Source organism: Balaenoptera musculus, chromosome 20 (assembly GCF_009873245.2).
Source record: "Balaenoptera musculus isolate JJ_BM4_2016_0621 chromosome 20, mBalMus1.pri.v3, whole genome shotgun sequence".
NCBI lineage: Eukaryota > Metazoa > Chordata > Mammalia > Artiodactyla > Balaenopteridae > Balaenoptera > Balaenoptera musculus.
The window spans coordinates 1078353-1105989 of record NC_045804.1 but is presented as its reverse complement, the minus strand read 5'-3'; the positions used below and the strand labels follow the sequence as shown (position 1 = coordinate 1105989).

Sequence of the window (27637 nt, the reverse complement as noted above, 5' to 3'; positions counted from 1 at the left end):
CCAAGGGCCGGCCTGTAACCGATACCACGACGAGGTGCAGCGGAAGCGCTCACAGCTCTGAAGGCACACGACGTGGGGTCAAGTCCCAGCCCCTCACTCAAGCGCCGCCCGGCCGGCTCTGCCCGCCTTCTGTCAGAACCGAGCTCACACCTGCCCGCTCCCAGAAAGCCGGTGCAGGTGTCCAGCACACGCGCTCTGCTCAATTCTCCGTCTCAGAATCAGCGAGACTCGGGAACAAACAGAAGCAGGCCATTTCTAGGTGGAAGCGTTCCCCTCCTGCACGGCTATTGCTATTTCCACAGCTCGGAGCCCGGGCCCTGCCCTCCGCCGTCACCCTATGCGGCCACGATGGGTCAGGCCCTGGGCACACCCCTGTCCGCTTCGCAGAGCTGACCTCCACGAGGGGGCCCAGCACGCGGGGACCAGGGCCGGGGCTGGGGCGCCCCGGCAGGCAGAGGGCGGTGAGCGGCGCGCCCACGCGGCGGGAGCCCCCGGGGCCCTAGAGGACAGGGGCTCCTTGGGGTTCTCCTCCTCCGGGAGGGGCGGCGGCCTCTGCCGTGTCTCTAGGTGACGCTCGGGGCACCGCTGCCCCTGGGCCTGACTTCGAGGCAGCTGGGGGTCCCACCTCGTCGTCTGCACCTCCTGCATCTATCTGTTCCTGCCCCTCCCTCCACCGCCAGACGCCCGAGTCTCCAGACCACAGCTCCCACCCTCGGTGCTGTCCCACCAGGACAGTATTCCTCTTCCGTCTCCTCTTCCACTCTTTCCATCCATCAGAACTCCCGCTTCTTCAGTGTGAGGGACTTCACTTTTTTTTTAATTTAATTTTTAATAAAGATATAATTGACATATAACATTGTATTAGCTTTAGATGTAATGATTTTTAAATTGAGGTATAATTGACATACAACATTGTATTAGTTCAGGAGTGCAACATAATAATTTGACGTTTGCATATGGTGTGAAATTATCACAAGTCTAGTTAACGGTCCTTCACCTCAGTTACAATTTTGTGTATGTGATGAGAACTTTTTTTTTTGAAAAAGCCTTATTTTCTTATTATTTTTAATAAATAGGTTTTTCTTTTTTGTTTTTTTTAATATACAGCAGGTTCTTATTAGTCATCAATTTTATACACATCAGTGTATACACGTCAATTCGTATTTCACTCTGATGAGAGCCATTCAACGAGAAACAATTTCGCGATGCGGTCGCATGACGCTTACTCTCGTCTCCACCGCAGGGCTGTTCAGGCCTTCCCTCCTCTGGGGAGTTCCCTGGCTCTTCCGGGCACTCGCAGCCTCCTGACCGGGAACGCGGGGCAGGCAAGCAGGGAAGGGCGATTCTCTCGCTCGCGGTTTCTGCGGACTCGCTACATTGCCTGGCGGAGTGGGGGCTCTTCCAGCGAGGCCTGTGTCTTGCTTTGTGTCCCTTCTCTCAGCGCAGTGGCTGGCGCATGAGGGTGGCTCCGTAAATGAGGAATGCACAGAGAGATAAGGGAAGGAATCCTCGGAGACACAGTTCCATCTTAAGAGAAATCACTTGCTCCTTTTTCCTCCATTCATTTAAAGTGTAAAAGCGTTCCGAGTCACCTACTCCAGAAGTCGCCTTGCTGTGTGATATTTACCCGTTTTGAACACTGAAACGCACGCATGAGCGAGGCAGTGAAGGCGCGCACGTTAAATAAGGAAGAGGGCCAAGGAGACACGTGCTCCGCGGCGATTTCCAGCAGCATCGCCGCTGGGGCCTCTCAGGGCTGCGGGCAGCCTGCGCTCTCCTACCTCCCGCGCCTCGACCTCGGAGGCTCAGACGCTGAGCTCCCGTGCGGGCCAGGGCACACCCTGCTCCTCTGCGCCTCTCTGGCTGACCTCCAGGGCGGCTGCGACGCCCTCCTCTGTCCCCAGCCCGGCGGCTCTCCGTGGACCCCAGCCTGCCGGAGCGGCAGCGGGACCGGAAGTGGGGCCGGGCGGGAGCCAGGCTGGCGTGGGTGCGGGTCAAGCGCGACCTGCCGCTCCGGGCCGCGCGGCGGCTTTCCCCCAGGTCTGCCTTCCCGTCGCTGGCTTCCCTGATCTCAGGGCCCGTGTCCCGCGGCAGGCCTGGGCCACGTGGAGTCGGCCCTTGAGCACTGCTGCTCATTTGGTGCAGCCGTCTGTTTACGTTGTGTGGCCACGGTTCACAAATTGAAATAAGTCAGCTAACATTTATAGGGTCATTTGAAAATATTTGCCCATCTCAAACTCTCACAAGAGCCCAGGAGTCAGGCATCATGGCTCCTGAATTACCACTTTTTCTTGGTTCCCTTGCCCTCATCCTTGACCCATTTCCCCAGTCTTCTTGTTCAGGGCTATGTCCTCCATCTTCTCTTAGGCAATGAGTGTGGTCACCCTCATTCCATTCCCCTCCTCAGAGGAGCTCATCCTCACAGCTGGTACCTGTTGCCATCCATCCTGGTGACCCCCAAGCCTTTATTTCCAAAGGAGAGCTCTCCTCTGAACTCTAGACTTATATTTCCAGGTGCCTAAGTGACATCAACACCTGATGCCCTGTGCACATGGACCACAGCTCCGGCCTCCTCTCCCTCCCTCTCTGCCACATCAGCTTTCCTGTTGCCAAAGCCTTGGCTAAGTCCCTCATCACCTGTCACTAGGATGACTCCCAACGAGCCACCCAGCCTCCAACCTCACTGCCTTACGACTCTTAATCCTCTGCTTCAATTCTCCAGTGACTTCTGATTGTCGACAGTTACAATCTCTCCACTTTGTACTGGACACGCCTGTCATAAAAAAAATGGAGCATGCAACCTAGCATGTATATGTGTAAATCTGTAACACGACCATATTAATACATTCTGCACATGACAAAACCTTACACAAAATACACATAAATGGAAGTTCTTTTCTTTCTTCCTATATCCTAACGGACCCTACTTGGGGGAACACTGCTCTAAGTAATTACCAGGAGGGGTAACAAGTGTTGCAGGAAGGACACTGAGGTAAGGAGATGGAAGACACAGAAATGGCAGCACAGAGAGACAGTATAAACCCCAAACTGGAGACCAGCGTTCAGGGAGAGCTGGTCCTGACGTCCCAACGTGGTGTAAAGTACTTCGCAGGTACTGATCATGCTACTCCTGTTTAGAATGCTTTTCCTATTCTAATTTGCAGAGCGAATTTCTAGTCACTAAAAAAACCTCCATGCTTATGGTATCAACCTTTTCTGATCACCTCCCCAGACCCTATCTCCCCACACTCCATAACTCCATCTCTTCTTCACCTGGGATCAAGGCACCTTCCTCACTTCATTGCACTTTGCTATACACACGTGTGTAACTCTAGAAGGCCTAAAGGCTGGGTCTGCTAGAGGAGGCCCCGAGATAGAACTGTCCATTTCCACGCTGGTACTGTTACTAGTTCCTTACACACAAGGTGGGCAAGGCGGGCATGTAGGCAAAGTTTCCAGTGAGTAGAAAGCAGCCAGGAGGGTACCGACCTCCCTCCACCCCAAAGAAAGGGGAGCTAAGCATCCTAAAGGGCCCGATTAAATCATCACATGGATCAGGTGGCGGCACCAGCAAAAGGTGCCCCACGGGGACCTGTGGGCCAGGGCAGGTTGTCCTTCTGACCGGGGGTGTTACTGTGTCTCTGCTCTATGCAGCCTGGATGTGTCCTGAGACGCACCCTCCGTCTATGTGAAAGGAAGGTATTCTTTGCCCCCACCTGTGGAAGGAACCATACTGCCCTCCGATCATGACAGATGCACAAATGCCTGCTTCTCCATAGACTATACGAGCTGGAGGGCAGGGATCACTCCGTTTTGAATACTCCAAGGTTGACTACGGTGCCTGACACGTAGTGGGAGCTCAGCAGAGGACACCACTGAATGAATGACTGAATATCACAGATGTGGAAAACAATGATCAGAGATATGAAGTTGGTTACTCAGGTTTATAAAGCCAGTAAGTGGTCGAGACCGGTCATGAACCAGCACCTTTGTTTTCATATTCGAAAAGAAATTGATCACTGCATCTAGGCCCATACGTTACTTATCACCTATATGCCAATGATGTCCAAATTCGTATTTCTGGAGTCTCAACCTGCATTTCCAACTCCCTGTCTGACGCACCTCCATCTGGATATTTAACGTGCAGCTCGAACTTAACTTGGCAACAACAGAACTCTTGTTTTTATTCCCTCCTAATTGTCCTCATAGTTGGCACCATCATCTAACTAGCTACTCAAACCCTAACTCTAAAGAAGTCCTCTTTCCCTCACTCCCCATAGCTTACCCACCAGCAAGTCCTACTGACAAATGGACACATCATACAGACACCCAGGACTGTCCGCAAAGCCTCAGTGGCCTTTTAGAAGCGTGAGTCAGATCACGTCACCTTCCTGCTCAGAAGCCTCTCCTTGTCTTCCAATCACATGCAGAGTCAAACCCAGCTCCTCAGAGGCCCTGCCCTCCCTGCACCTGCTCTGCTCCTGACACACAGGCTTCCTCTTCTCTTCTGCCAGCTTAGACAGCTCGCCCTGGAGTGGCCTCGCTGACGGCCGGCGAGCAGTCACCGGTCATGGTGCCACAGCTCTGCACCTAACAGTGACTGCCACGCGATGCTCTCCTTGTTAATTTGCGATTTGTGTTATCATCTGTCTTCCCCCATTCAAGTGTAAGTTCCTTTAGAGCAGAGGACTGATCTATCGTGTTCTCTTCTGTAACCCTGAAAGGAACCCTCTTAGGGCCAGAGAGACCATTCCCTACACAACTTGGGGCAACATTCATGTGAAAGCCACCTCCTGAAGGTGTATTCCTCCATCCCCAGGGCCTGGCACAGAACTGCACTCAAAATATCTTTATTGAGTAAATGAATCAAGTTGAAGGAAGTCTGTGTCATAGCAAATTCCATATACATAATTCTGCCTAATTTTGACAGATAGGAAAACGTATGCGGAAATAAATTTGATTTATACATTATCCAAAGAGTCACAATTATAAAAATGTTCAAGTCACAGAGTTCCATTTTGTCAATATCGGTATGGAACAATGAGACTTCAAAGAGCTATCAGAACAGTCAACAATAATTATGATTTTCCTGAGAAGATTTACTCTGCTATTCCTATTTCTGAATTGAATTTTGTTAAGAAACACCAACTTTATGGCAATAGATTGTGATGTTTGCTGCATGTCGTACACCTCCACGGCTCACAAAACCTGAACCAGCACAGTCACACAGGCTTTACAGGGGCCAGGGACACACGGCACCTCTTGAACTCAGGGCTTTTGTCTAACGACAGCCTTGGCAGCAATTTTTGAATGAATGAAGAACCAAAAGTTTTCCACCCTCACACTCTACTTCTCCTGTTGCACATGCCAGCATCATTTTATCTGGAGCTATTGTAAAATTCGCCTAACAAGTGTGGATAACATTTACATTACAAAAATTAGCTTTTCAGGAAACATTTGGTAAACACATGCATCTTGTACGTTAAATGACATCTTTGCAAATAACGAAGTAAATAAGGTCCCACTTGACCCTAGAGATCTGGGGTTTGTTTCATTAATAAAGACTGACTTAAGGAGTAAACTTAAGATGAATGAATCACCAGTTTAATCTTAACCTTTTTAAACACCTACAACTTTCAAGTCCTTACTGGAAAATTCCCTCATTTTAAGACGCTAGGCCTGGTTGGTCCATTGCTGCATGTTCACTGAAAGCTCCTCTGTACCACAGAGCGATAATGTCACTGGGACACAAACACACCCATGCGTGCGCAAGCGCACACACACACACACACACACACACACACACACACACACCCCGAGAGCACTGCTGCATTGCAATTGCCCTCACTAACAAGGAAGGAGACCCCAGATCCAGGCCACAAACTTCAGCAAACTTCACTCTCTGAGGACACCATTAGCTCATTCTCAAATATTACTACTACTTTCAGGCTTTGACTTCATACCCGAGCAAAACAAATCCAAATGAACAGGAAAAATAACACACATTTTCAAACCCTGCAAGTCTAATTGTGTATTGTTTCTTTATGATTTCTTGTCATCTTTCCCCAACCTCTTAGTATACAAATATGCAAAAGTACTTGAGAGGTCAGGTAACAATTTAAAATAATTGTTAAAACAAGTGAAGAAAAATAACTTTCACTAAATTTTAATATTTGTTTCAATGGAAAAATATTATCTCAAGTTCCACATTGATCCACCAATTAGGTCTCAATGAGGCCACTTTTTATTATCCAAAAGTTTCCTTCTAGCAACAATATTTTCAAAGGTTTTCTCTACACAAATATTAAAGTAGTTTGAAAATAGACAATTATTTTCATGTAATGCCTTGCTCTCCTCCTCAAACAGGAGTTCAAGGTCTCCCTAACAGAAATTTCTGTGACTTTTCTCATGGAAAATGCTCAGGTGTTAAATATCTTGCGTATCATGCAACTAGGCATGATTCCAATTAGTCCTGAACCAAAGACAAAATGACAGTTTAATGAGCTTCAATTTGCCAGCTCTTTGAACATTTGATGATATCATCATTTTGCCAGTCATTTCTTGCACTCTGTCTTCAACCTCTCCATCCCCCAAAATTACCTCAAATATACAAATGAAGACATCAAGGATGTCTCTTAGGGAACTGAGTCAAAAACACAAAAATGACTTTTCCAAGACATCAAGGAAGAAGAGTTATTCATCCCGTATTTCCTCCCAGATAACTTCTGCCAACTTCCTCAGTAATTTCATTTAGGCAGAGGTGAGGAGAAGGAAGGGCAAAATGCTAAGGGCAAAGGGCTAAACGAAGGCATTTTTCCGTATGTCAACGGGAATGACATCCCTCATGTGGAATAGTGATTTATTGCTGGAGTATTTTATGTAAAAGAAAACCCTTCTGAAAGTTTTTCATTTTGGCCAAAATTACTCTAGAATTCAGCTCAAACTGCATCAACATAATTTGTTTTTGAGGATTCTAAAAGAAACACATTTTCTAATTGTTCTTTGTATTTCTATCAAGAAAGTCTCCAGGTTTGAACTTACTAAACCACCTCGACCTCACTTCTAGAAGGTTTTGACTAGCTGTTGCCATGTGATAGGATTCTTACAAGGATTCCTTTAGGGAAAAAAATGCCAACATTGAAGTCTTTGAGCTTTAAAAAGTCACTCCATTAAAAGGAATGGATCATATGTAATATTCCAAATTAGTATGTGAATATAACAGACATTCATCTATAGTAAACCATTCACAACAAACCATATTTCACCAATACTAAATGCAAATTCCTAAGCAATATTTTATAAAGATTGGTAGGTCCCACTGACCTAAAAGCTTACTGGATTCTTACTCTGGACATATCTTCTTATTTCAGTAATAACATGAAAACCAAAAGTGAACCCATTTCTAAAGCACATTCATTTTTCCATTCTACAAATTCTAAAATTTGTGGGAAGGAATTCTATTCCAAATAAAATATTAAGAAATGCATATCTCTTCAGAGTTTAATTGGTTTCAGAATAGAGACATAGCCATGGCTGTCACTTGGGAGAAAGACTGAAACTACTGGCTAAGACCTGACTTGGATTTACATCGCCTGAGTTATGAGTATCAGTGTTTAAATCTAGCAATGCATTAAGAATCCAAAATTGAAAACGTAATGGAATTTATGCAGAATAAATGAAATTCAGAGACAATGAGCTCCTCCATAAGCAGGCGAATGGGCAGGGGAAGTGGTCACGAGCGCCAGCTACACTACTAGCTATGTCACCTTGGGCAACTTACTGCACTTTCAGAATCTTTCCTCATTGATAAAATGGAAATACACACAAGTCATTTTCTGACCCAGGCAAGAAGGTCAAAACCATTTCCAAATAGGAAACTTAACCCTGATGGGGGACCGGAAGGGCTGGGTGAGGTAATGCGATGGAAGGGACCGAGCAGGGGAATTCAGCACCGCTCCAGAAGGCACTGCCGACTCAAAGCGGGCTCGAGCAGCCCAGTTCAGTTACGCCTGGCCGCACCGTCAAGGACAGCGACTCACTGAAAGAAATGCAAATTGAGATGAGAATCTCAGCCTGGGAACAAAGGTACCAGTGTCTCTCTCCCATGCCCGGCAGAGGTTCACACAACCCTCTCCCTTTTTTGCCATGTCCAAGTCTCTCCAAAAATCTAAAACCTTTCTTGGAAGAGGCTGTGAGATAAAGAGCACTGAATTAAGATTAAGAAGGCCTGGTTTGCTAGTTCTGTGACCTTGGGCAAGATAATGACCTTGGAACCACAGGTTCTTTATGTGTCAAATGAAAATAATTGGATGCAGTCATCTCTCGTGATGACTTAATCTGACAACATCATTGCTGGATACTCAGACACTCGATATTACTAAAGGCTTCTTATCTGTCGGAACACACTGTGTACACAGACTTGTGTTCCCTTGCAGTCTCCCGGTTTTCACCACTGCAGAGTGATCACATTATACCCTCCCCATTGTAGATATCCTCAGCATTTAATCATTAAGAACAACTTAATGTTCTTCAAAAACAATTTAAATATTTCTTTAAAAATCCATTAAGTATAATGAGAACATAGGACAGATTTTTAAAGCAATCATTAATGATTGATATGAAGTTGTTATTGCAAATGGAATACTTTATATGTTATTATTTGGAAGGCTTGTCTTGAAAAGGAATATTCTTTATCTAAAAGTGGACCACGTGCCATAGAATGTGGTTTCCATGGTAACTGCCACATTTTAAAAATATGCACAGGACTAAAGATACATTGTATAATACTTCGATAAATGGATCATTCTTAGAGAAATCAATTTCCTTGTCTCAGCCTGTTTTTGTTTATTAAACTTAATATAATTTTTTCCACAAAGAGGACCAAGTTGAATTATTTATAATAGTTTAATTATAGGTAGATATATGCTACTTTTGTGCTTGTAAGATGAAAATAATTACAGTATTTTAGAATTATTATGGAAAAAGAAAGCTGGTGACCTACCAAAAATGTAGACTTTACTTGAAAGGGCATCTTTCTCTATTTTCTCCTAATTAAGTACCTAAGAAATAGTATTCTTCTACACAGTAATATATACAATAATATATTAATGCAAATATGTTATTAGTTCATATGTAATTCTATTAGACACATCACCATTGGATACTAATAAAGTGAGATCTTTGCATCAACGCATCTATTCAGAATATAAGAAGGATTTTTGTCCTATTTGGAAAATTCTGAATAACCTACGTTTTTCACATCAGAAAAAGAATATTTCCCCCACAGTCTTTTAAAAATGGCTTAGTTGGGAAAAACCTCTATTTGTATTTTAAACAAACACCAAAAGTTCTTGGGTTATCTTTTTTTTTTTTTTAAAACATCTTTATTGGAGTATAATTGCTTTACATTGTTGTGTTAGTTTCTGCTGTATAACAAAGTGAATCAGCTATACGTATACATATGTCCCCATATCCCCTCCCTCTTGCTTCTCCCTCCCACCCTCCCTATCCCGCCCCTCTAGGTGGTCACAAAGCACCGAGCTGATCTCCTTGTGCTATGCGGCTGCTTCCCACTAGCTATCTATTTTACATTTGGTAGTGTGTATATGCCCATGCCACTCTCTCACTTCGTCCCAGCTTACCCTTCCCTCTCCCCGTGTCCTCAAGTCCATTCTCTACGTCTGTGTCTTTATTCCTGTCCTGCCCCTAGGTTCTTCAGAACCATTTTTATTTTTATTGTTTTGATTCCATATATGTGTGTTAGCATACGGTATTTGTTTTTCTCTTTCTGACTTACTTCACTCTGTAGGACAGACTCTAGGTCCATCCACCTCACTACAAGTAACTCAATTTTGTTTCTTTTTATGGCTGAGTAATATTCCATTGTATATATGTGCCACATCTTCTTTATCCATTCATCTGTCAATGGACACTTAGGTTGCTTCCATGACCTGGCTATTGTAAATAGTGCTGCAATGAACACTGTGGTACATGTATCTTTTTGAATCATGGTTTTCTCACGGTATATGCCCACTAGTGGGATTCCTGGGTCATATGGTAGTTCTATTTTTAGTTTTTTAAGGAACCTCCATACTGTTCTCCATGGTGGCTGTATCAATTTACATTCCCACCAACAGTGCAAGAGGGTTTAGGGCGTTAACTTTTAAAGCACTTCCGATCTAAAGATGTTTTGTAAGGGTTTCTGGAAGAGTCATACAGTGATAATACAGAAATGTAGGCTTACGACTTAAAATATGCTTTCTTTTGATTCGTAATATCCACTAAATTGGATCTCCCAAAGCAACTGCATTTTTTGATGTTGAGGATAATGGCATTACCCATAAATTAAAATGAAAATTTGGCACATTAAAATAAACATGCTAATTACATTTTGTGAAAGTACTTAAAGAATCCTAGGTTTTCCCACTGGATTTTATTCCCAAATGTTTTAACATATAGAGAACATCATCAATTATACTGGTCAGCGCCTTTTACATTAAGCCCCATGTCATATATTTCTCTCAGAATTGAGCGTTAGAAAAAAAATGAACTGGTATGATTTCTTACATTAGATATTTAGAATTACACAATTCATCATGTTTCACTCTTCACTGTGGCTTCTAGGCAAGCTCAGAGCTAAAACTTGTACTTAACTGGAGCATTTTCTTTAAAAGTATGGATTTTCTGATGCGGTTAATATCATTTATTGCTTAATTACTATTTTCAGTTATATTGCATCTGTATGTGTTTATCATAAAATGCTGCCTCAAATCCTTTTTGAAAGTGCTTGGAATATAAAGAAATTAAAATCAAACGTTTTCAACACAAAAAGTACTAGCCCCCCCCAAAGCCCAAAGACCACATATAGGTTCAACAATAGTGTTCAGAACATACATATTGTTAAATTCACCCTTTGAGTAATCTCTGAAGAATAATAACCCATACTTAATCCACTGCACACATGTACACACCCAGTTTATAAGTGGACATTTAATTTTGTGCCCAGATTCCCAAATTCATGGAAAATAAAGTAATGTTATCAAGATATCATTTTTATAATTGTCCTATCATAAATATCTTTTTTGGAAAACTTTTTTTTAAGTGGAAGAGAGAAAGAAGAGGGGCTCTAAAAATCCCACATTTTAGAATCGGCGATTGATGTAGCCTCTTACTGTGAGTCAGTACGGCAAAATCCAGATGATCTGTCTTTATTGTGCAAAACTGTTCATATTAGAATCATGATTCTCAGTTTAGGGAATCACGACAGGCATCAAGATGCCAGCATTAGGCAAGACCCACCTCACTATACACAAATTCCCAGTTAAATGTATTTTCAGACGCTGCCGATAACCCTGCCCGCTCTACCGACGGCGGTTCACGGTGGCTGCAGTGGCTCCTCTCACTGCTCAAGGCTTCTGAACCTCAACAGCTCACAGACAGCTGTCCCAACATGGGGACACCACCTCTGGGGCGGATCACAGAGGTCCTCTGGAACAGTCTCTACAGGGCTCATACACACCATTCACTCCAGCAGCAAACATCAAAGATCAAGCAATCTCTGAGTGGTTCAGGGTCCTAAAAGCGCAACCAAGGGATCAAGGAATCTATGTTCTGTTTTTCTTCAAGTTCGAGGCGATAAACTGCAGAAATTCTTTCACTACATTTTGCAGTTCAAAAGCAAAACAAGAATTACATGAGGACTACCATGTTAGAAGAAGCTTTCCTAAGATGATCACAACAAAACTATAAATTTCCTTTATGTTAAGAAACATGATGGAATCAAGCAAATCATTCTCCAAAATAACTTCAATAAGAGGGATCTGGCCAATGAGAAATATTTGATAATGAGGTTGCGAATTTCCATATGTCTTGAAATCTACTGATCTGGATGCTTTTCCTTAAACATTATGACCTCAGGTACATACCAGACTGAACATCTTATAGGAAGGCAGGAAAATTTAATGTGCATTTTAGCAAATGTAAGTATCACAACATAAACTCTCCCATCATTGAAAATCAAGGAATTATGGCAAAAATATAATGTATGCATAGAATAATTAGCTAAATGCACCAAATAAAAAGAGAAAAATGGTTAATTGTCCTTAGTTGTATTACTGTATCTTATCGTTTCTCTATAAAACAGAAATTACTTGAGTAACAAAGCACCTGTAATAATTATATAGCATATTCACCAAAAGGGAGCTCCCAGTTGATATGATTCACCTTAAGGTAGGTGACTATACTTTATAACAATGGTTTTATTAGTATACAACATATTACATACTCGAAAGAAGCCAAAAGTAGATTTCTAGTATATTGCTTGCAGTGAAGAATCTGACAGAAGAAAAGCAGCAAACAAAGCCATAGAATAGATATTGCACTGGTCCTCTTTTGCTTAAATATTCCAACTAGTCCTTTTTACAAAATGGCCTCCATTGCTAAACGGGAGCAGCCGGGCATGAACTGAAAATCAAATGTCTCCCTGGAACTCAAATAAAACATTACACAATCCAGTATTTAAGATACTTGTGTTTGTTCTGCATCAAACCACAAAACAGTGATTTTTAAAAAGGCTCTTCTATTTTTAAAAAAATATGTCACTTTGTTTTTTTTGAAATTTGTGAATGGAATTCAGAACCTAAAAGGTATTATGCATTAGATTATTTAGACCACAATCATGAAAAGACATATTTGGAAAATTTAGGACTTACCTGAGGAAACTGTGAATTAATAGCCCCAATAAATAGCCAAAAATAAATACAAGTTGTCAGCATTTTGGTATACACGATAAGATTTTTTAAAATATAACTTACTGATAAGAGTTTTTTAAAACTATGTTCTCTAAAAACAACTTAGTATAGCGTCTGCAGAAAATCATTTTCATTTTGATCAAGAATGCATTTAGCCTAAGTTTCCATTGCTTACTAGCATTCCCGGGACAGCAATTCCAATTGTTCCAAGAAAGACAGAAAATCTCAGAAATATAATCATATGCTACAGCATTTGAAGAGGTCAGATTAATACTTCAATTAGAAGAAATTCAATTAATAACTTCATTATACTCTCCCTGTGGCTTAATTATATGTAATAATTCTAAAATTTCCCTTTTGTTATCATTGGATGAACCGCACCCAATATATGGCAGATACGACATATGCAAAGTCACAAAGACTTCCTCTAAATTTGGCCTCTGTCTGTGTCAGCTTTCTACAACACCACGAAAATAGTTAGAAGTTGTATAAATTAATGTATTTAACTGTATCGATTATTCAATTCTACCATGCAAACAGATCCTACACTGATTCAGAACCCAAATATCTTCTCAAAGAAGACAATGGTAAGGCTTAACATCATCTTCGAAGGAGAATGTAAGTTTGAAAATATTCTTAACAAATTGTATGACTAACAATTAAAAGAGCAGAATATATTTTATAAAGGCTCTAATGAGGTTGGTGGCAAAAATTTAACACACGTTGATTTCACAGGAACCACCTGACTATTCTGGTACCAGGGCTACTACAATGACTACCTCTTTAATTAACAAACCCCCATAAAACAAATTTAAATAATTTTCCTAGAAATGCGTGTGACTGACAAAAAAGCCTGTGCCTCCATCTTTATCCGAAGGTAAAACACAACCCAAGGTCAAATGAAGATGACCAACAGCCCTATTCTTTGCCTTACCGTCTCCCGCCTTCCACTCAAGACATAACATCTATTTAATCAGCAGTACTTTTATGTTTAGATAATTATGAAATTGCTTAAACACATATTATAACAAACAGACGGTCTATTTCGTTGTTTAAAAATTATGTTATTTGGGGAGGAAGGATAACCAGGAAGAAGCTCATGTGTGGTGTGGATAATATGGCTAGATTTCAATGGGAGAGAGGTATTTAGACCTAGCAGATGATATGGTTTTATTAGAAAAGAAAATTATCTTTTTATTGGTATCAACTGCTCTTCAATTTTCCTTTAATAAAATTTCACAGCAACCTCCTCAGGAGGAAACACTAAAGGCCTCTGATTATATATACCGTAGAGAATGTATTGCACCACAAAGAAACACACCCGATGAGATTTTTTTCCATCTGAAATTTATAAAGGTAATTTTCCATGCTGACAGTGCTCATTCCATCCCTAAGTTTGAAGAGTCAAATGCTGCCACAGCTGGGGGTTATTCTGCAAATGGCCTCCAGCAGGGACTGCAGGGGTGAGGCAGGAGGCGTGGCGTGCTCATGGGGGGTAGCCCTTCTCTTTATCAGTTACCATCTCAGTAACCTAATCAAATATAGAGTCCAAAGAAAAAAAGCAACACTAGGAAGGAAAAGCAAATATTAAAACAGCTGCCTGATTACCTACAGAGATTAAAACAAAAAGCAAGGAGTGAGGCTGATATATTTCCTGGGGATTTGCTAAGGCTGAGGGGAGGGGTAAGGGGCAGATACCTTAAAAAAAATCCATCATGAAAGGAACTGAGACAAGATTATAAAAAAGGGGCCAAGTTATAGCGCGCCATGGGATTTTTAATCTGGCTACCTGTGGTTTCTGTAGTTAAAGCTTTATTCATCCCCCAAAAGGGGGGGTGGGGACAAAACAAAAAAATCACATTTATTTGTCAGTTTTGCAAATGATCAAACAGCGTGCATCAACAAGAATAATAAGAAAACATGAAACGCTGATGACTTTTTAAAAATAGGTCCCCGTTTTATCAAATATTATTGATAATTACCTGTGACTCTCGATTCTTGAACTCTTGGATTTGATTTTCGTGCTCCATATTGGCAGTGTGGAGCTGCTTCTCCAGGTCTCCAGTCTCCCGTGCGTGGGCTCGGACTAGGCTCTCCTTCTCTGCGTTATGCTGCTGTAATAGGTGCGTCTTCTCCTGTGCGTGCTCCAGCTTCAGCTCTACTATCTGATTGGACAATGAGGACAGTTCATCAACAGAACATCCTTGTCGTCATGACAACTCATGGCCAGCTTAATTTTTCTCTAATTTGCCCAAGTTGAAAATTTTATTTTTTGCGTCATTATTACCTCACCCTTAAAATACTCTCATTTTTTTGGGGGGGGTGGATTTTATCTAAACCTCCTAATATTCAAGACAGTTGGGCATATTCAGTAAATCCTTCTGCAATCTGTTGACACAAATGCCTGAAACATTGAAAAAAATTATGTCGCATGTTAGGTATTTCCTCCCCAAGAATTTGGGTATTACTGACCAGCAATGGTTATAAACGGTTAATAGTCAGTACGCTCTGCTTTTTGCTGAAATATATACAATGTAAAAAGCAGCAATTAAATCGGTCAGTTTTCTTTATGGTTTTCAAATAAAAGATCGAAGCTAAATACGCATCTGGATTATTGTATATACAGTTGTCTTTCTAAAAATAAAATGATAAATTTCAAAGCTCTATTATCTCGTTGTCAGCTACGGTATACCAACATAAACAGATGTTATGTGTTCCAGAGGGGCACCTGCTGTGCTGCAGGCTTGCGCCATGATTTCATAAAAAGCATTCTATTCTCAGGATCCTTTCCCAGTCCACTCCACACTGGAGACTGTGACCTTGGCCAGTCTTAGCCTCTCCCTGCTAGACTGAATGGCAGCCCGAGACCGAGGGCCTGGTTGCCGCAGCTTTGATACTAATCCTCCCAGGCTGTGCACAATGGCACCCTACCTGGCCTGCACACTATAGCCAGCCAGGCTGTCTTTGAAGCAGGTGATGAATAGGGACTGCAGGAAGCCAGCTTCCCCAGTGAACTCCAGGCCACACAGCTGCTAAGAACAGTCACTTGGATTTTTCTTCAGTTTTGGTGGATTTCAGGGGGAAAAACTGCTGTTATCTAGAATACGTTGTGTTATTTTCGGCGTGAGAATCCATCTTCAAAAAAGCTAACAGTAGGAGCCTGCTCCAAATCGATCTTGTTTCGTGCAATGAATCACCAGACTACCTTATCTTAAAGCTATAGCATTCACTTCTCCAGGCATGCATGCTGCACCGCATTTCAGAAGTTATTTTCTCTGGAGATTTAAAACTCTCATCCTCTAATGGCAAATTAAGAATGAGAACACAGATTAAAATTGCTTTTAAATTTAGGTTTCAAAATGTTTTCTTATTGTGATTTTTCTTTGAGGGTGGGCAAATCAACAATAAACTCCTGACCACTCATAAATTTACTACATTATTTAGAAGAAAGAAAAGTATACTAACTCTGGAATATACACACTTATCGGAACAAGATAGTATAGAAAATAATATGGAAAATTTTATTTTGCATCTGAGAACAAAGACGCATTCTAGTGAATTTATGTCTGTTTAAAATTTAGGGATCTTTCTTGCATATTATTCTACTATAGGCAATATACAGAAAAAATGCATATAAATTTTCTCTTTATATACTATGCCAAGTAGAAAAGTTTTCTATGATTATTTAAAATAAGTGTGCATGGTTTTCTCTGTGATTCACACAACTACAATGTCAAGCCCAACAAAAAAGAGAATTTAAAATTTTATTGATATTACTGCATCATTTTCAGGCAGCCAAGTATATGAATTACTGAGTTAGGATATTTTTAGAACAGTCTTGGACACATTATTATTTCTACTCAGTGTTATACTATCAAGCATTATAATAATGAAATTATAAATTTTAGTAAAACATTTAAACATGTAGCACACTGAAAGGAAATAGAAAGAGGTAAAAAGTTCTACTGAGATCTGATTCTCAAAAGCCTCAAAAAAACTGGGAGAATGGTGTGACTTAAAATTGACAGAAAGCAAAATATTTTACAATACTTTAAGGAAAAGTAACCGATTGACCTATAATTAAGGCAGAAGAATTACAGAAGTTTTCCCCCAAGAAAAGACACAAGACCAGGACTGGCTGTGAGATCATTAGTAACAGCGCTGCCTTGGTCTAGGCTCTAGAACCAACACCCTTCCATAGAAACTCTGAGTTATCTGAGGAGTTCTGACACTTGGACCAGTGACCCTGCTTTCCGTCCACTCATTTTAAAAAGTCAGGAACAAATGAAATAGAGATAATGGCATTTGAAGCCTAAAGATAGATGTTCATAAATTAAACTATTAAAACAGTTTGCTATTTTGTCAGGGTCTGTTGCTCAGTGATCCTGGTTAATGAACAAATCTCAAGGTTGCCAGAGCCTTTTCAAATGAAATCGCTCAGCCCTGTCTGCTCGATCCAATGCTGTTTGGCCAACTTCTAGAGGTTACAAGCCCTTTCTAGTCTTTGCCTAGGTTTCCTCACTGTCAGCAATTTCAGGCAGGGGTGTCCTCTCCAGATTAATGGTAGGGTCCAGGAGAAAAACCCTAATGTTCTGGGAACATCTTGATGATGATATTCATAACCATATTCAATGCCATCATCAAGGTGGATCTGTGTTAAAATTCAACCTAGCCCCTTCCAGGTAGATAAATGTCCTTTACATGTGGGTGCTTCTCAACAGCAAACATGAAGTAGCATATTCTCTTTACCTTGAGCTACTAGATACTTTTAGTTGACCACAATAATGTGCACTGGAGCTAGTGGTTACCAGGAGGTGGTACGTCATGGAGAGTGTGGAGGATGGGAAAGCAGACAGCACCCGCAAGGGTGAATGATGAAGTGGTCAGTGGGGTCTCTAAGTCAAGGTGGTCCAGAGCCCATGATCTATGCTCCAGGGGAAAGAGGAGGCCCCATCACCAAGGAATTCTTAAATAAGGCCAGGTAAAGAGCTCCCTGTAATGCAGGAGGGAAGGCTTTAAGCTCCCTAATCCAAAAGCACGGAGCTGTGGGCCAGGTAACTATGCTTGTAATGCCACTCGACTGGTGTGAAAGCAGACTGGCATTTCTCCCAGGACAAGGGGAGTGATTAGGCCTCACGTTCAAGCGCCTAGGAGCACCTGCCAGCCTTTGTGACGCTGGACTTGATAGCCTGCTGGTTGGGGCCTGCGTGAGAAAATGGCTTTATTGCCCAGAAGCTACTAGGTTGACTCACACGAAGTTACCCAACAGGAGATGAATAAGGGCCCTGCCCCACCCACTATGCCACCCCAACGCATTCTGACCTTGAGGTCCTGCGACCCCGGAAGGCACCGCCCTCCTCCCAGACCAGATCCTACCGCGTACGTCCACGGCCTCCTCCCTCCGCCTGAAGCTCCATGCGTGTGTCCGGGGGAGGAGCACCCCAGGCCCTGAGACGGCAAGATGCGGGTGCGAGACAGCCAAGTCCCCGAGGGCCTTGGAATACACACGCTAAGTTCTCCTGTTTTACAGCAGAATTAGTGCTAGCAAATATGGCCTGAACATGCTTTGATAATCTTATTTTTTGAAGTCATTACTTCTCCATACACAGTATATAGAAGATCGACACATCCCAGTAATACTCCTCAAGGTCAGAAATTCCAAAACCAGAAGAGTAAATTATAGACGTAATAGAATGCACCCAACACATAAAAAAGGAGGAATTGCAGTACAAAAATATTAACTGAAATAACCTCAAATGTAACCAGAAGACAAAATCTATATTCTGCAAGCCCCATCATTCTGGAGGGGAGGAAAACATACCTTAAAAATCAGAAACAACTAGAGTGATAGGAGAACTTAGTAAGAACATGAGTGCAATGAAAGAAGAACTCAAAGACAAGAAGACAAAACAACAGAATTAACTAAGGATCAAATAACTTCATCACAAAATAAATTCTAAATTAGAAACGAGTTGAATAAACAGGGCTAAAAATGGAACCACTGATATAGACGAAAGACTGGAGATAATCACAGTCAAGGTCCATGAAGGACACACAGAAAAGATAATATAGAGAGAAAGTGGAAAAAGAAAATCCGTGTGTGGGAAATTCCCTGGTGGTCCAGCGGTTAAGACTCTGCACTTCCAATGCAGGGACGCGGGTTCGACCCCTCATCAGGGAACTAAGACCCCACATGCCGCGCAGTGTAGCCAAAAAAAAAAAAAGAAAGAAAATCCGTGTGTACACAGGTACGTTATCAGAAGACTTCCCTGAAATGAATGAAGAGTTAAATGCCTATATCAAAAAAGCAAACTGTATACCAAGAAAAACTGATTTAGACTGAGGAAAAGAATGGCTCAAGAATACTATAACTAAACTCAAACATGGAAAAACTCAAAGATTATAGAACCTAAACCACTCTTGGAAAAAAAAATACTTCACGACGAAATTTAGGCAACCAAGAGATGACTGACAAAGCTGTGTTAAGAGCAACCTTTGTGCCAAAAGGCAGTGGGTCAATGTGTGCAAGCTTCAGGGAAAGAGAGGAGGAGCAGAGACTTTCATGCCCAGCCGAACTATCCTTCAAAATAAGGGAACAAATGGTGACTCTCAGGCAGGCAGAAACACAGTGGATACGACAGCTACATGCCCTCTGGGAAAAACGACTTGAAGAAATCTCAGCAGTCAACAGATGAATCAAAATAAAGGACTCAGATATGAAAAAAAGTTCTGGTGGTGTACATATAATCGATTTAAACTTAAAAAGCTAACTATATGACTGTGAGAAGCATGGTTATGGAACAGAATATAAATGTTACAAAAATCAACAATGTATAAATAATACTATAACTGATAGAAGAAAGGTAGGGGTGGATGGAAGGAAGTGGAAGCATGTTACTTTTATCTTTTCATAACAGGGAGTAAAAACTGAACCATAAAATTCAAAAATGCCTCTAATCTCAATGTATTTGTAATCTTTATTTCTTAACTTTGTAAGAAATCATTTCTTGTATGGTAAAGAACCAATTTTCTAAACTTCAGAAATTCCTTCAGTTTCCCCTGCTTCTTTACTTTAACTGATTTCACATAAAATTAAATATTTTAGTAAAAGTGACAAATATAGCATGGTCCCATTTTTTAAGAACTGCTCTTGTCTATATCCCTATCTATCCTTCTACTACCTCACAGAAGTGTCTGGGATGATGACCATCTGAGATGAACAACAGTCATTTCTGGAAGATAAGATTTTGCTAGAATTTTTGCTTCCTTCGTCGTATGCATTTATCATGTCAAATGGCTACAGCTCCCTTTGGGGGGAATATTAACTTGTCACGTTGCAAGAGCCTTTATCAAGAGACACTGTCTCCCTTCAAGCACATGGATTCTGGGTCTGTGAACTTAAATCTGGAAACTTGAATCATGATTTTCCATTGAAGTGGAGAACTGTCTAAAGTTCACTTGCCAGCTCTTGACTTTCTTTCTTGATATTGTACAAGTATCACTCCCGTTGGTCTCTGCCTTATCCCTCAGAACTCCGTGCTTTACTCACTATCGCCACAGACCCCTGCAGGGCAAGACACCTTGGTGGCCACTCCCGCCATGCTGCCCGCTGCAGCGGTCACTCCTACCATCCATCTGATGTTCAGGGCCCCACTGGCAGACCCCCAGCAGCCCACTGAAAGTCGGCCGCCCGGCTCCAGCGCAGCAGTGCCTACGGTGGGCCTGGCACACGGTGGAAGCCAGCCTGGAGCCGCTCAGTGGAATCAGGGGCCCATCACCATGCCTTCTTCAGCACCTCCTAGGCCCTCCCTGGGTGGAGGGTGTCTGGCCTAAAGTAACAAATTGCTCTAATATTCTCATTCTCCTGAGACTTCGACCTCGTCCTCAGCACTATGCCAAGGCAGTTCTGGCATCTCCACCTCGGATCAACATGGCTGGAGTAGTAGAGAAGACCACTACCTAGTAAAATCGCAAGCTTCGTTAACATGCTACATACTTTAAAAAAGCGATGAATGTCAGCTCAAAATTGTCAATAATTATATACGTTAGACTAATAACAGTTCAAAAGGCACTTTGATATAAAGTGCTAGCCATTGAAAGTCGAGGATTTTCTGTAGGGCTTGCCAGGTGACACTCCCACATCATCCCACATCCTACTCAAGGGATCCCTGTGAAAATTTTTGCTTCTTGGTTGTGAAATTCAGTACTACTTTTGTGTCGTTGATAAGACTCATTAAAATCCTCACTAAAAAGCAAGTGTATCACACCCTGTGTTTTTCCATTTAATGAAGTAGAGGACTTAACATCATCAGGCTATGTATCTGAGCAATTTTCCATTTGCCTTTGCAAAACAGCACATTTGAAATGTCAAAATAAGTTACCAAATTCTCTAGAGCTCCAGAAATCTAGGTCCAGTGAGACAGAGTCTACTGTAAAGATAGCACCGTTTCACTAGACTGATTCTTTACTAAAAGATGTTCAAATCTTTTCTTTATAAATTGCAGTTATATGATATAAAACGTGCTACTGGACATTACATTTCATGACCAATAAAGACTCCAAGCCTTTGGAGTCAGAGGAAAAAAACATTTTAGCACAGAAAATACTACAATATGGTCTGACTTTCTGAACGTGTTAATAGAAACAGGCACCAAAAGAAACAGTAAAAAGTCAGCAGTGTGTCAAGAACAGAAATAGAATTTGTCACCCGTGGAGAGCCTTGTGGCTCCAGGATTAGGTATTTGCTACAACGAAATGAGCCATCCACGAAATCTGTCAATCAGCAATTCAGTTCAGCACACAAATTCTCTTCCTTTGAAAGTTTCACAGGACTGTGCTAACCGCTATGAGAGATACAGCGAGGCTCTGCCGGCCTGCACTGCTTCTTCACTCCTTTTCCTCCAGAGTCAACCTGTACAGCCGGGGACCAACGCCCGCCGGAGCCCCAAGCTTGGCATGCGCTGAGGGCTGAGGGCTGGAGGCTAGAGGCTGGAGGCTGGAGGCCCAGCAGAGATCATGAAGGAGGAAGGCCCAGCAGAGATCAGCCCATCCGTGCTGCCCGGGCAGGAAGCAAGTCCTGTTCTCGGCAGTTTTCTTTCCCAGTTAACACTTCAAAATACTTACCCCCCACCTGCAGGTGATGAGTGACAATAAGCACCTGGAGGGTTTAGAACTTTTTGAAAAATCAGCTACGATTTTCTGTGTTTTTATCTGGCAGACCTCACTTAAAACCCAGGAAGGAGCCAGAGAGTCGAATGTTTCAAGAAGATTTTTCTTCGTGGTTTAATGATCGTTTACTCAAGCCACTAAAATTGAGATAACTAAGAATATACCCTCTTAGGCAGAGTTCAACACTTTTGAAAAACACATGTCTTAACTGTATATTTTAATTTTAATTTATTTTACCTTATGTCCGTTTATCTAAAACACATTCAGTTCGTCTTAATCTAGTAGATCCCTGCTGTAGAATAAGAAAAATAAAAACCATCAGAGTTTCCCAGTTAGTATAAAATTTAGAAGGACAAACAGATCAATCAGGTTATAAACTCCTCCACCATATGGACGAAGGCTTTATTGTCTTCATACTGTCCTCACACTGACTACAATGCAGCATAATTATTCAACGTTTTGCGTGGAATGAGTGGCACTTGGGAGCAAAAATCAAAAACTAAAAGGTGAGCTGGCCCTCCACAGATTCAACCAACCGAGGACCGAAGAAAAAATTCCAAGAGGTTCCAAGAAGCAAAACTTGAATTTGCAGCGTTTCAGCAACTACTAACACAGCACTTACATTGCATTAGGTACTGTAAGTCATCTAGAGGTGATGTAAAGTGCACGGCAGGATGTGCGCAGGTGATACGCACACACGACGCCATTTTATATGAGGAGCTTGAGCATCCGTGGATGTGGGTATCGGATCCCCTATGGAGACCGAGGGACTCCTGCAGTCAGAAGAGAACGACTTCATCTTCCTTATCACCAAACTGACTTGTCACCTGCACAGTCTCTGCCCTCCTCTGACTTGAATGCCTGGCTGGCCCTGTGGCCCAGGGAGTCCTTCCTTCTGTGCGCTGAAGCGTCTGCTCTCGCCAAATTAAGCCCGTCTCTCTCACAGTGACCCCATCGCTCTCTGCCTCATCAGCACTGTCTTCTCCCCTGGACCATGCTCATCAACACAGATGTCTTCACTGTATCCTTCCCCTGACCCTACATAACCCTCCAGAGACCACCCCACTTCTCCGCTCCCCTTTCTTTCGAAGTCCCTCCACAGGCTGCTCACACCCTGTTCTCTCCCTGCCCACATCACTCGGGTTTTGTTCCCACATCCTACCGAAACTGGACTTGTCAAGGTGGTAAAGACCTTCCTGCCAAACCCAGTGGTCAGCTGTCAGTCTCCATCTAACTTCCCGTCTCGGCGACACCTAAACAACAGGTTACTCACGTCCTCCTTCCTGAAACACTGGCTGCACATGGCGTACGGGAAATCACACTTCCTTGGTTTTTCCTTCTACCCACCAGCTGCTCCTTCTCAGGCGTTTTTGCTATTTCCTCCATCTCGTCCCCACGTCTAGCTGTCACTGCGTCCCTGGGCTCAGCCCTGGCACTTCTTTTCTTTTCTCTCTTGCGTGTCAGTGTCTGTCACCACCATTCACCTGGTGGCTCGGTGGGGAAGCTGGAGTCATGTTTGAGTCCCCTCTTTTCTTCACGCTCCATTTCCCTTTCATCCACAAGTCCTGCCTGCAGAGCACAGCCCAAGGCTGACCCCCCGCCCTGCACTGCCCCGCCCCGGTCCAGCCACGGTGACCTCTCGCCAGCCTCTGACTATCAGACTCCAGTCGCCTCCCAACCACCCTCCCTGCGTCCTCTGCCACCTCCTGTACAATCAGCACTCCACAAAGCTGCGAGAGGAATCTTTCTAAACACAAACCAGATCTTGGTCAAATGCTCCAGTGGCTTCCCGCCACTTGCAGAACAAAATCCAAGCTCCCAGCACAGTCGACAGGACTTGATAGGATCTGCCCCGCCCCCGCTCACTCCATTCCAGCCATGTCCCTGCCCGTTCCCTCTGCCTGAAATCTCCTTTCCTAATTTCAGGTTCTGTAAGGTTTCTCCTTCACTTCATTCAGGTTTTAATTCAAATATCACTTCTTTAGAGTCCTTCACTGACGACCTTCTCTAAAATAACGTCTTAGATGAAATGACACCCTTCTGTAAAATAGCCCTTCACTCACAGACACCCTGTCCTGCTTGACTTCACAGCAGTGACCATGACCTTACGGAACAGTATATCCTAAGGCTGGGGGACTGTTGTTTCCTCCACCATCAGTACAGACTCTCCTGTGTTCACCCACATCCTAAGCGCCCAGAACAGTGTTTAGCACAAAGTAGTTGCTCAGTAAACATGAATTAAGTGATGAATGATTGCAAAGACGTGATTTGACCTTAGATTTTTAAGGTACCTGGAGAGTGGGATCATCGCTTAGCCATATCACTGTCTAGGAAACATTTTTTAAAATGAAGTATCCCTAAAACAAATCATCTATGCTTCATATTACAGTCACTGAGAAAAACTATGTTCATCTTTGCCCTCTTCATTCCCACTCTAGGTAAAGGTGCCACTTGTTTGAACCTTGATGAGAAAAGATTCAAGCCAAGAAAAAGAAAAAAAAAAGGAAGAAGAGGCCCTGCCTTAAGTACTTTTCACCAAGTATCACTGCACGTTCTATGAAGCCAGGCTCCCAAAACTTGGCCTGGACTACAGGCCCGGGCTCCGTAGCTTCATAGTCTGGATCTCTCATTCTGGACCCTAAGACACCAGGAACCTGGCTCTGCCTGCTGCCTGTAAGACCCATCTGTGCCCTGTAGCACGGCTGCACGCCCTGGATCAGGCAGTTATGGAAAGAAAGAATTTGAAAGACTTAGTGCATCATTGGATCAGGGATTGAATTTGTCTTGATCACCACCAAGGAGTCCAGTGACTGCAGTTGAGGCTCAGAAATGATTACGAACTGAAAAAGGAAAGCCAAGCAAAAAAGACTTTTAAAAAGAGTGTGATAAGGTGAGCAAGAAGAATAAGGCAAAGAGAATAACAGAGGTGTACTAGATGCAGAAATGAATAAATCATGCGAAAATCCATTTTGAAGAAGTTTTAGGGAGGCTCACAGATTCATGGTCATCCACCTCATCTGGGACCTCAGTACCAAAAAGAAATTTTACCAAGTTGTTCTAGTCTTATCAGTCACGCCATCACCAAAATACTTTCAAACAACCCCCACTTCCGTCAGCTCTCCTGTCCACGTGCTTCCTTCAGTGTCAGTAAATGATCTTCCCTCTTGTTTCACAGAGAAAACCCTCAGGAATAAGAACGTCCTCGTTTTCCCACTGCAGATCGACAGGCTTCTGTGCCGCGTCCACCCTTCCCCTTACAGCTGAGGCCTCGGCCTGTCCTCCCAGGCCAGCCACCCCGCCTGCGCTGGGAGCCGGTACCCTGTCTGTTCTCTCTTGCTTTCTGCTATGTCCTTTCCCAGTGTAGACTGAATGGTCTAGTTTAAAAGAGGTCCATGTCTTCAGGCTATATTACCTAAAAAATATAGAAAACTAAAAACTAAAATACTTACAGAGAAAAAACTGGGAATTGCACGCTATCTGCTTTTTAAATATCTCAACTGCCCTTAAAATTTCCCAGTTGCTTATCTTGTACAATTTCTGACTTGTCTTTGCTAGTAAAATATTTTGTTTCAAATAACGGCACTGTGTAAGGATTTGGCCCTTCAGTGATTTTTATCATCATCAACAATAAGTATTTATTCTTTCTGGAGAATTTGACCACTTGTTTATCTGTTGAACTACATTTCCCTTTAAAGGCTTTGTAGTGAAAAGAGAAGATATAAAATATAAGATTGAAGAATGATATGATGGGATTGCCAAAAAAACTCTCCATAGTTCAGGAAATCCTAGCATGCCTGCTTTGTTGTTTGTTTCCAACTTGAATGAGGTCTGTGAAAAGACAATTAGAATTGTCTTTTTGTTCCAATGGGTTATACAGGAAAGAAACAGGAAATCTTGATGAAAGCTTGGGCTTTACAGGATATTTGTGTGAGTGTTTATCCCATGTGTTTGATGTTTTTCTCTCCACATCTGCACGCTTTATGCCTGCATTTTGGCTAAAATATTTTAAAATACCACTTTGCTTTTTTCACTTCATTACAGTTCCTGGCATGATGCTTTCTAAATGGGAGTGGCTCACAAATTGCACTGAATAAGGAAATTGAGGCCCAGAAGGCACAAGTCATTCATTTCCTCTGGATGTGAGTTCCCTCATTATAAAATGTGAGGATTGGACCGGATAAGTGCTTCTAAAACTTTTCCACCAAAGCACCCCTCACAGCAGTGAGAATGAATAATATCCCCCTGGGGGATCTGAGGGCATAGCCTGAAGCAGCCTCTGCAAACTGGAAGTTTCTTTGAAATGTCCTATTTTACCTTTAAAATTCATGAGAATTTTGCATTTTACAAAACAGGAAAAGTCTATGTTTGTTTTAAAATGAATGTTACCTCAATAGTAAAACCACTTTGCTTTCCCACAAAGTAATCAAGTGAATCCAACACTCCAGGAAACAGGCATCAGGGCCCTGCACCCCAGCGCTCACGCGCTGCCCCAGGGGCCGCCTTCCCCGGTTTGAGAAGTGAGGGCCTGGTGAACGGCATGTAAATCCCCTTGCAGGGTGAAATGCTATACCCGTAGCATTTAAGATTTGTGGACTCCTAAGCAAAGACAAGACAATAGAAAAGTTGTCACCCTCGCACCTGAGTGGCAGGTAGAGAAGGCAGGTATGGACAGGTGTGTAAGTAAGTTGGAGACGCCTACGGCTGTCAAGAGGCACACGGGGCCGGGCGGGAGGCTGGGGGCGAATCAACGAAGGCGCAGGTCACAGAACGTCGGATCTGGGAGGGACATCCAGACATCACCTCAACACGCTCAGGTGGGCAACTTACTTTGTCACGAGACGAACCACTGCACATTTGAATAATTCTTTAGGAAAGAACCACCTCGAATTGACCCAAAATGTTCCACACCCAGAGGCTCAATTTCTGCCCCCTGGAGCCCCCTGGGGGTCCGTTAGAGTGAAGTTAAGAGCGTGGCTCACGTTCACGTCTGATCTCATCACCTATTAACTGTGCGGCACCTTTGGCCAGTGACTTAACTGGAGGTGCTCAGTTTCTACAACTGGAGATGGAATAATAAACAACGGCACTGCCTCGCGAGATGACTGTGAGGACGGGAAGTGGCTGAAGTCACCTAAAGCAGGTGGAAACGGTACCCGGCTCAGAGTGTGACCTCCTGACTGTTGGCTATTATGACTGTTATTACACAAACCAATCATAAAATTTCCTCTATTCCAGACCTTGGAGTTAAAGATAGATATGCAACCCTCCTCAGTCTCGTCTTCTCTTGGCAAACACCCTTATTCCTTGATATATTCCCTCTGACCTAGACCCAAACGTTCCCGTATTCTGGAAACTCTGCTTTGAACATGTTTGAGTTTGTCGGTGTCCTACTTAAAATGTGGTGACCAGAACTGACTTACTCCTCATACAACCTGATGGGAAAACAGTACAAGGAGACGGTATCTTTTACCCTCCAGGATCCATCGCCCCAGGGGCTTCTTCCTGTCTTGCTTGTCACCCGCCACCTAGACAACCTTACCTCTCCCCCACCGCATACTTTCTAAGGATGATTTTCTGAACCAAAGCATGGAATTTTATATTCAATCCCAATAAACTTAATCTTCTTAATTTCATCTGTTTAAAGCTTCAGAAAACTGATTTTCATATCCCACATGTTAGCTACTCCTCTGAACTCTAAGGAAGCAGGAAACTAACCTCTT

The 27637-nt window shown here is 42.7% G+C and overlaps 1 protein-coding gene across 1 annotated transcript in view; it reads right to left on the bottom strand.

Annotated features, from left to right (window-relative positions):
* CEP112 (centrosomal protein 112) overlaps positions 1 to 27637 on the bottom strand; it is a 437864-nt gene that overhangs the window by 207396 nt on the left and 202831 nt on the right. The window contains exon 20 of the mRNA XM_036835732.1: positions 14732 to 14914. Coding sequence (XP_036691627.1) covers positions 14732 to 14914 — 183 coding nt within the window. The remainder of the gene's footprint in view (positions 1 to 14731; positions 14915 to 27637) is intronic.